At 43.8% G+C, this 10000-nt stretch overlaps 1 protein-coding gene across 7 annotated transcripts in view; it reads left to right on the top strand.

Moving 5' to 3' along the window:
• Nucleotides 1-10000, top strand: part of LOC110498959 (ubiquitin carboxyl-terminal hydrolase 54) — a 33375-nt gene that overhangs the window by 9198 nt on the left and 14177 nt on the right. For all 7 annotated transcript variants that reach the window (XR_016489356.1, XR_016489358.1, XR_016489357.1 and 4 more), the window contains exons 2-4: nucleotides 1-257; nucleotides 3395-3487; nucleotides 9556-9690. The exon at nucleotides 1-257 is cut by the window's left edge and continues 238 nt beyond it. Coding sequence is in view for 4 of the 7 variants with exons in the window: in XM_090212336.1 (XP_090068462.1) it covers nucleotides 90-257; nucleotides 3395-3487; nucleotides 9556-9690 (396 nt within the window). In the remaining 3 variants the exon portion in view is untranslated. The remainder of the gene's footprint in view (nucleotides 258-3394; nucleotides 3488-9555; nucleotides 9691-10000) is intronic.

Here is a 10000-nt window from a genome sequence, read left to right as displayed (position 1 = left end):
TGGGAGTAACTTAGAACACGCTGTTCCATCTCACGCCCCCGCCCCCCTCCCTGTGTTTCTGTGGTGATGGAAGCGCCCAGCAGGAAGTGATGTCGTGGAAGAGGAACTACTTTGCGTCGGGCGGTGGCAGCGGGAGTCCCGGTGGAGGGCTACAGGGCCTGATCACGACTCCGCGGACTATGGCTTCCTTCGCCCCGAGTAAAGGCCTGAGCAATGAACCTGGACAGAACAGCTGCTTTTTAAACAGTGCCCTGCAGGTACACACACACACGCACGCACGCACGCACGCACACACACACACACACACACACACACACACACACACACACACACACACACACACACATACATACATACATACATACAGTGCCTTGCGAAAGTATTCGGCCCCCTTGAACTTTGCGACCTTTTGCCACATTTCAGGCTTCAAACATAAAGATATAAAACTGTATTTTTTTGTGAAGAATCAACAACAAGTGGGACACAATCATGAAGTGGAACGATATTTATTGGATATTTCAAACTTTTTTAACAAATCAAAAACTGAAAAATTGGGCGTGCAAAATTATTCAGCCCCCTTAAGTTAATACTTTGTAGCACCACCTTTTGCTGCAATTACAGCTGTAAGTCACTTGGGGTATGTCTCTATCAGTTTTGCACATCGAGAGACTGACATTTTTTCCCATTCCTCCTTGCAAAACAGCTCGAGCTCAGTGAGGTTGGATGGAGAGCATTTGTGAACAGCAGTTTTCAGTTCTTTCCACAGATTCTCGATTGGATTCAGGTCTGGACTTTGACTTGGCCATTCTAACACCTGGATATGTTTATTTTTGAACCATTCCATTGTAGATTTTGCTTTATGTTTTGGATCATTGTCTTGTTGGAAGACAAATCTCCGTCCCAGTCTCAGGTCTTTTGCAGACTCCATCAGGTTTTCTTCCAGAATGGTCCTGTATTTGGCTCCATCCATCTTCCCATCAATTTGAACCATCTTCCCTGTCCCTGCTGAAGAAAAGCAGGCCCAAACCATGATGCAGGCCCACACCACGTTTGACAGTGGGGATGGTGTGTTCAGGGTGATGAGCTGTGTTGCTTTTACGCCAAACATAACGTTTTGCATTGTTGCCAAAAAGTTAAATTTTGGTTTCATCTGACCAGAGCACCTTCTTCCACATGTTTGGTGTGTCTCCCAGGTGGCTTGTGGCAAACTTTAAACAACACTTTTTATGGATATCTTTAAGAAATGTCTTTCTTCTTGCCACTCTTCCATAAAGGCCAGATTTGTGCAATATACGACTGATTGTTGTCCTATGGACAGAGTCTCCCACCTCAGCTGTAGATCTCTGCAGTTCATCCAGAGTGATCATGGGCCTCTTGGCTGCATCTCTGATCAGTCTTCTCCTTGTATGAGCTGAAAGTTTAGAGGGACGGCCAGGTCTTGGTAGATTTGCAATGGTCTGATACTCCTTCCATTTCAATATTATCGCTTGCACAGTGCTCCTTGGGATGTTTAAAGCTTGGGAAATCTTTTTGTATCCAAATCCGGCTTTAAACTTCTTCACAACAGTATCTCGGACCTGCCTGGTGTGTTCCTTGTTCTTCATGATGCTCTCTGCGCTTTTGACGGACCTCTGAGACTATCACAGTGCAGGTGCATTTATACGGAGACGTGATTACACACAGGTGGATTGTATTTATCATCATTAGTCATTTAGGTCAACATTGGATCATTCAGAGATCCTCACTGAACTTCTGGAGAGAGTTTGCTGCACTGAAAGTAAAGGGGCTGAATAATTGTGCACGGCCAATTTTTCAGTTTTTGATTTGTTAAAAAAGTTTGAAATATCCAATAAATGTCGTTCCACTTCATGATTGTGTCCCACTTGTTGTTGATTCTTCACAAAAAAAATACAGTTTTATATCTTTATGTTTGAAGCCTGAAATGTGGCAAAAGGTCGCAAAGTTCAAGGGGGCCGAATACTTTCGCAAGGCACTGTACATACATACATACATACATACATACATACATACATACATACATACATTCATACATACATACATATACTGAGTGTACAGAACATTCTCAATTTGTCGGGGCATGGACTGCAAGGCGTTGAAAGTGTTCCACAGGGATGCTGGCCCATTTTGACTCCAATGCTTCCCACGGTTGTGTCAAGTTGGCTGGATGTCCTTTGGGTGGAGGACCATTCTTGATGCACACGGGAAACTGTTGAGCGTGAAAAACCCAGCAGCGTTGCAGTTTTGACACACTCAAATCGGTGCGTCTGGCACCTCCTAACATACCCTGTTCAAAAGCACTGAAATCTTTTGTCTTGTCAATTCACCCTCTGAATGGCGCACATACGCAATCCATGTCTCAATTGTCTCAAGACTTAAAAACCCTTCTTTAACCTGACTCGTCCACTTCATCTACACTGACTGACATCAATAAGGGATCATAGCTTTCACCTGGATTCACCTGGTCAGTGTATACACTACTTTCTAAAGTTTGGGGTCGCTTAGAAATTTGTTTGTTTTTGGAAGAAAAGCACATTTTTTGTCCATTAAAGTAACATCAAATTGATCAGAAATACAGTGTAGACATTGTTAATGTTGTAAATGACTATTGTAGCTGGAAACGGGCCTCTGTACGCCTACGTAGATAGATATTCCATTAAAGACCATCCGTGTCCAGCTACAATAGTCATTTACAACATTATCAATGTCCACACTGTATTTCTGGTCAATTTTATGTTATTTTAATGGACAGAAAATGTGCTTTTCTTTCAAAAACTAGGACATTTCTATGTGACCCCAAACTTTTGAACGGTAGTGTAGCTGTGCTAGACTGTCATTCTCAGTGATGTCTCACTCTCTGAGTCCCTGGGGAGCAATGATTCGGTGATGAGATGGTGAGAGAGAGAGAGAGAGAGATACAGGGACAGAAATAAAGAAAGAAGAGAAAGATAGAGACAGAAAGAGAGAGAGACAGAGAGAAATAGACAGGGAGGGAGGAGAGAGAGGAGAGAGAGAGGGAAGGATGGAGGTAGAGTATGCCCTCTCTCTGTCCGCTGTAGTGATGTTTCACAGCTGGGAGCTGATTAATCATAAATAAACTAAGGAGGGATGGAGGAGGAGGGCATGCACTGTCACCCCCCCCCCCCCCCCCCTTTCACACACACTTTTTGAATACGGTTGAATGTCTTAATTTGAATACTTTTTCGCTGCCACAATACCCGACTCATCCCACCAAATGTTTACCACCTGGGATTCGAACCGTCAACCCTTCGTTTGCCGGTCTGACCTCTAGGTTACATGCCTCCTCTTCAAAATGTAAACATGTCCAATATGTAAAAAATTTAAATATACAACGCAGATTCTTTTCTCGCCTTAGGTTCTGTGGCATCTGGATATCTTCCGTAGAAGTTTCCGCCAGCTGACCACTCACAAGTGTATGGAAGACTCCTGCATCTTCTGTGCCCTCAAGGTAGGTTGCAGCTCTGCAAATTCTCTATGTACCTGGCAACTGGCGCATGCCCCGCCCACCTGAGGATCAGTCTTATACAGCCGTCCATATCCTGTGTTTGAGGGGCGCAAAATCCTCTTGTCAGTCACTTCAGTCTCCCTGCATCGATCGCTTCTATTTAACTCCCGCGTCTCTTCCATTTAACTCCCGCGTCTCTTCCATTTAACTCCCGCGTCTCTTCCATTTAACTCCCGCGTCTCTTCCATTAAACTCCCGCGTCTCTGTCATTTAACTCCCGCGTCTCTGTCATTTAACTCCCGCGTCTCTTCCATTTAACTCCCGCGTCTCTTCCATTTAACTCCCGCGTCTCTCTCATTTAACTCCCGCGTCTCTTCCATTTAACTCCCGCGTCTCTTCCATTTAACTCCCGCGTCTCTGTCATTTAACTCCCGCGTCTCTGTCATTTAACTCCCGCGTCTCTTCCATTTAACTCCCGCGTCTCTTCCATTTAACTCCCGCGTCTCTTTCCCACTCTTGCTTTTTGCCTGTCGTTTTCCCCCCCTTTAACATTACAACCGCGGAAATGTTCGCAATGACCCCCCCCCCCCCCCCCCCGATATTGGCTGAAATGGGCTCAATGGAATACATCGTCTTTCCGTCGCATCTATACGAACGGTCGAGCCTCGTCTGGGATTTAACACATCATCTCGACACTTACGTTGCAGTGAACTTTATTTTGAGGTGCGTTTATTTGTGGTGGAATGTGAAAAAAAGTCATCCTTTGTTATAGTTGAAGTGTTTCACAAACCAGACGCGCTTAAATGAAAGCAACTTCCAAAAACGATCACTCGGATTATAGTGATGTTATGTCTGATCTCGCAAACAATGTAAAGTATGTATAGATAGGTGTCATCTAGAGCCAAGTGTGTTGATTTTTAGTCTGAGGGTGTCCTGCTATTGACAAACTTGTTGAATTATTACAACAGAACGTGACAACAACAGTAATTCATGAGGCAGACAGAGGACCTTGTTCTATTGCAGCCCTGGTCCACCCCTTTATGTTAATCTAATACACATATTCTCATTTTAAATAAATAAATAAAACATAATACCTGATTCCGTTAGAAAATGTACATATGAGTGCATTCGAAGGAAAAAACGGGGACATTTTACAATAATTGTTCCATAATACCAAAATACCTGAAATCCATTCATTATTTGTCCGTGTCAAGAATTGTTTTCATGTGCTATAATTCATTCAATACCTGATTGGAATTGTTTTCATGTGCTATTATTCATTCAATACCTGATTGGAATTGTTTTAAAAACGTTTGAACATTTAGTAGCTGATACTGTATGTAGCTCAGAACATGCGCTGACCAGCTGGCAAGTGTCTTAACTGACATTTTCAACTTCTCCCTGACCCAGTCTGTAATATCGACATGTTTCAAGCAGACCACCATCGTCCCTGTGCCCAAAAAAGCCAAGTCTAAATGAATGTTGCCCCATAGCACTCACATCTGTGGCCATGAAATGCTTTGAAAGGCTGGTCATGGCTGGTCACATCAAGGCTGGTCACATCAACACCATCATCCCAGACACCCTGGACCCACTCCAATTCACATACCTACTCAACAGACCCACAGATGACGCAATCTCTATTGCACTCCGCACTGCCCTTTCCCATCTAGACAAAAGGAACACCTACGTGAGAATGCTGTTCATCAACTACAGCTCAGCGTTCAACACCACAGTGCCCTCCAAGCTCATCACTAAGCCAAAGAACCAGGAATCAAACTAACTCTTCTGACTCATCACATATGCTGATGTTACTGTTTATTATCTATCCTGTTGCCTAGTCACTTTATCCCTACCTACGTACAGTACCAGTCAAAAGTTTGGACACAGCTACTCATAGAAGGGTTTTTCTTTCTTTTTCCTATTTTCTACATTGTAGAATAATAGTGAAGACATCCAAACTATGAAATAACACATATGGAATCATGTAGTAACCAAAAAGTATTTTATATTTGAGATTATTCAAAGTAGCCACCCTTTGCCATGATGAAAGCTTTGCACACTCTTGGCATTCTCTCAATCAATCAATCAAATGTATTTATAAAGTCCTTTTTACATCAGCCGATGTCACAAAGTGCTTATACAGAAACCCAGCCTAAAACCCCAAACAGCAAGCAATACAGATGTAGAAGCACGGTGGCTAGGAAAAACTCCCTAGAAAGGCAGGAACCTAGGAAGAAACCTAGAGAGGAACCAGGCTCTGAGGGGTGGCCAGTCCTCTTCTGGCTGTGCCGGTGGAGATTATAACAGTACATGGCCATTAAGGCTAGATCATTCTTCAAGATGTTCAACCGTTTATAGATGACCAGCAGGGTCAAATAATAATAATCACAGTGGTTGTAGAGGGTTCAATAGGTCAGCACCTCAAGAAAAAATGTCAGTTGGCTTTTCATAGCCGATCATTCAGAGTTAGAGACAGCAGGTGCGGTAGAGAGAGAGAGTCGAAAACAGCGCATCAAGCGCTATGATGAAACTGGCTCTCATGAGGACTGCCACAGGAAAGGAAGACCCAGAGTTACCTCTGGGTAAGTTCTGGATAAGTTCATTAGAGTTAACAGCCTCAAAAATTGCAGCTTTGAAGAATCTCAAATATAAAATACATTTTGATTTGTTTAAATCTTTTTTGGTTACTACACTACTATATGTTTTATTTTGTCATTTTGAATTATTCACTATTATTCTACAATGTAGAAAATAAAGAAAATAAAGAATAAAGAAAAACCCCTGAATGAGTAGGGAATTTTGACTGGTACTGTATATGTACATATCTACCTCAATTACCTTGAACCCCTGCACATTGACTCAGTACTGGTACCCCGTGTATATAGCCAAGATACTGTTGCTCATTGTGTATTTATTCCTCGTGTTATTAGTAATATATATATTTTTCTTTCTGCATTGTTGGGAAGGGCCCGTAAGCATTTCACTGTTAGTCTACACCTGTCGTTTATGAAGCATGTCACAAATAACATCTGATTTGATTTGTCATAGTTGCCTGTTATTTCTATTGTCTGTTTAGTCCCTTAGCTCCTAGAGTGCCTTGCGAAAGTATTCGGCCCCCTTGAACTTTGCGACCTTTTGCCACATTTCAGGCTTCAAACATAAAGATATAAAACTGTATTTTTTTGTGAAGAATCAACAACAAGTGGGACACAATCATGAAGTGGAACGACATTTATTGGATATTTCAAACTTTTTTAACAAATCAAAAACTGAAAAATTGGGCGTGCAAAATTATTCAGCCCCTCTGAATGATCCAATGTTGACCTAAATGACTAATGAGGATAAATACAATCCACCTGTGTGTAATCAAGTCTCCGTATAAATGCACCTGCACTGTGATAGTCTCAGAGGGCATCATGAAGAACAAGGAACACCAGGCAGGTCCGAGATACTGTTGTGAAGAAGTTTAAAGCCGGATTTGGATACAAAAAGATTTCCCAAGCTTTAAACATCCCAAAGAGCACTGTGCAAGTGATAATATTGAAATGGAAGGAGTATCAGACCACTGCAAATCTACCAAGACCTGGCCGTCCCTCTAAACTTTCAGCTCATACAAGGAGAAGACTGATCAGAGATGCAGCCAAGAGGCCCATGATCACTCTGGATGAACTGCAGAGATCTACAGCTGAGGTGGGAGACTCTGTCCATAGGACAACAATCAGTCGTATATTGCACAAATCTGGCCTTTATGGAAGAGTGGCAAGAAGAAAGCCATTTCTTAAAGATATCCATAAAAAGTGTTGTTTAAAGTTTGCCACAAGCCACCTGGGAGACACACCAAACATGTGGAAGAAGGTGCTCTGGTCAGATGAAACCAAAATTGAACTTTTTGGCAACAATGCAAAATGTTATGTTTGGCGTAAAAGCAACACAGCTGAACACACCATCCCCACTGTCAAACATGGTGGTGGCAGCATCATGGTTTGGGCCTGCTTTTCTTCAGCAGGGACAGGGAAGATGGTTCAAATTGATGGGAAGATGGATGGAGCCAAATACAGGACCATTCTGGAAGAAAACCTGATGGAGTCTGCAAAAGACCTGAGACTGGGATGGAGATTTGTCTTCCAACAAGACAATGATCCAAAACATAAAGCAAAATCTACAATGGAATGGTTCAAAAATAAACATATCCAGGTGTTAGAATGGCCAAGTCAAAGCCCAGACCTGAATCCAATCGAGAATCTGTGGAAAGAACTGAAAACTGCTGTTCACAAATGCTCTCCATCCAACCTCACTGAGCTCGAGCTGTTTTGCAAGGAGGAATGGGAAAAAATGTCAGTCTCTCAATGTGCAAAACTGATAGAGACATACCCCAAGCGACTTACAGCTGTAATCGCAGCAAAAGGTGGCGCTACAAAGTATTAACTTAAGGGGACTGAATAATTTTGCACGCCCAATTTTTCAGTTTTTGATTTGTTAAAAAAGTTTGAAATATCCAATAAATGTTGTTCCACTTCATGATTGTGTCCCACTTGTTGTTGATTCTTCACAAAAAAATACAGTTTTATATCTTTATGTTTGAAGCCTGAAATGTGGCAAAAGGTCGCAAAGTTCAAGGGGGCCGAATACTTTCGCAAGGCACTGTATGTGGCACACAGCACGTATGAGTGTGTGTGTTCTACAGTATACTGTGGATGTATTATTGATGCTGGGTGTCAGTACACATAACAGTGTGTATTTCGTATGGTGTGTGTATAGTAATGCATTCTAATGATGGGTGTGTGTAGGCAGATGGCTTAGGATGTGTAGGGATCTGTGTCAGTCTGAGTACATCGTGTTTTGTAGCAGTGTTGGTGTGTGCATAGTAGAAAGTAGTGTTGTTGGTGTGCACTATGTGTGCGTATAAGTGTGTGTCGTGTAGGGTGTGTGTGTGTGTGTGTGTAGTGGTGTATTTGTTAGTGTCTCCTGAGCCTCTGTAATTAATTGGCTGACTGAAAGAGCTGAGACAGCAGAACCCACGCTGGGGTGCCACACACACACACACACACGCACGCGCACACACACGCACACACACACACACACACACACACACACACACACACACACACACACACACACACACACACACACACACACACACACACACACACACACACACACACACACACACACACACACACACACACTAGCTCGTAGGTGAGGAAGTATGGTCGGTGTACATGTGAGGCTATTGTAAAGATAACTGCTGTGAGTTGAACAGATTCTGTCTGCTGATTAGACATCATCCCTAACTTGCGACACAATGTTCACCACCCGTTGGCCCTCCTTCCGTACCGGTTGAGAGAGTGGGAGTGAGTAGGAGAGAGTTTACACAGGCAGCCCAATTCTGATCATTTTTTCACTAATTGGTCTTAGGACCAATTACATCAGACCTTTTCACATCAGCTCTTTTTCAGATCTGGTTGGTCAAAAATACAAATTAGTGAAAAAGAATCAGAGTTGGGCTGCCTGTCTAAATTCATCCAGAGAGAGGAACATAGCGGGGGAGAGACCGGGGGAGGGAGAGATGAATATGGTAGTAGTGTCGATTTCTCCGGTCCTCTCTTGCTGTAGTAGAGTGATGCTTAGGAATTTTCCCCTCAGCTCAATCACACACACACACACACACACACACCTCCCTCCTCCCCCTCTCTATATCTCCCCTCTTTCCTTTCTCTTTCCTTCCCTCCCTCCCTCTCTGTAGGGTATAGTCCCCCTCTACTCTCCTTGGCGCATTGCTGCAGTCAGCAGAGCCACCGTGACACACACACACACACCTCTCAAGCCTTAAAGGGGCGTCCCAGTTTGTGTATAGTGAAACAATGAGGGACGAGGTAATAGTTGTAGAACTGTTGTAATACTCCTCCTCTGTCCTCACACCGCGGTAGACGTCTGACCAAGACGCAACCTCTTGGACGGAGTTGTACTATGGTACGTTCTACTCTGTTAAAGCTGCTGCAATTTGTTCAGTTTTAGTGTGTGTGTGTGTGTGTGTGTGTGTGCGTGTATGTGTGTGTGTGTGTGTGTAGAGTATCTTTGCCCAGTTCCAGTTCAGCAGTGAGCGTGTGTTACCGTCGGACGTGTTGCGGAGTGCGCTGGCCAAGACCTTCCAGGACGAACAGCGTTTCCAGCTGGGGATCATGGACGACGCAGCAGAATGCTTCGTAAGCCTAACACACACACACACACACACACGCGCACACACACACGCACACACACACAGCCACACACGCACACACACGCACACACCCACCCACACACGCGCACACACACACACGCACACACACACACACACAGCCACACACACACACACACGTGCACAAACCCACACACACACTCGCACAAACGCACACACACACACACCCACCCACACACACGCACACACACACACGCACACACACACACGCAAGCGCACACACAAACGCACGGGCACGCATACCCACGTCAACCCTCCTCACGGGGAGCTTCTGCGTG

This window comes from Oncorhynchus mykiss, chromosome 20 (genome assembly GCF_057628025.1).
Source record: "Oncorhynchus mykiss isolate SJ-2025 chromosome 20, ASM5762802v1, whole genome shotgun sequence".
Classification (NCBI taxonomy): Eukaryota; Metazoa; Chordata; class Actinopteri; order Salmoniformes; family Salmonidae; genus Oncorhynchus; species Oncorhynchus mykiss.
This window is presented reverse-complemented; position numbering and strand designations above follow the sequence as displayed.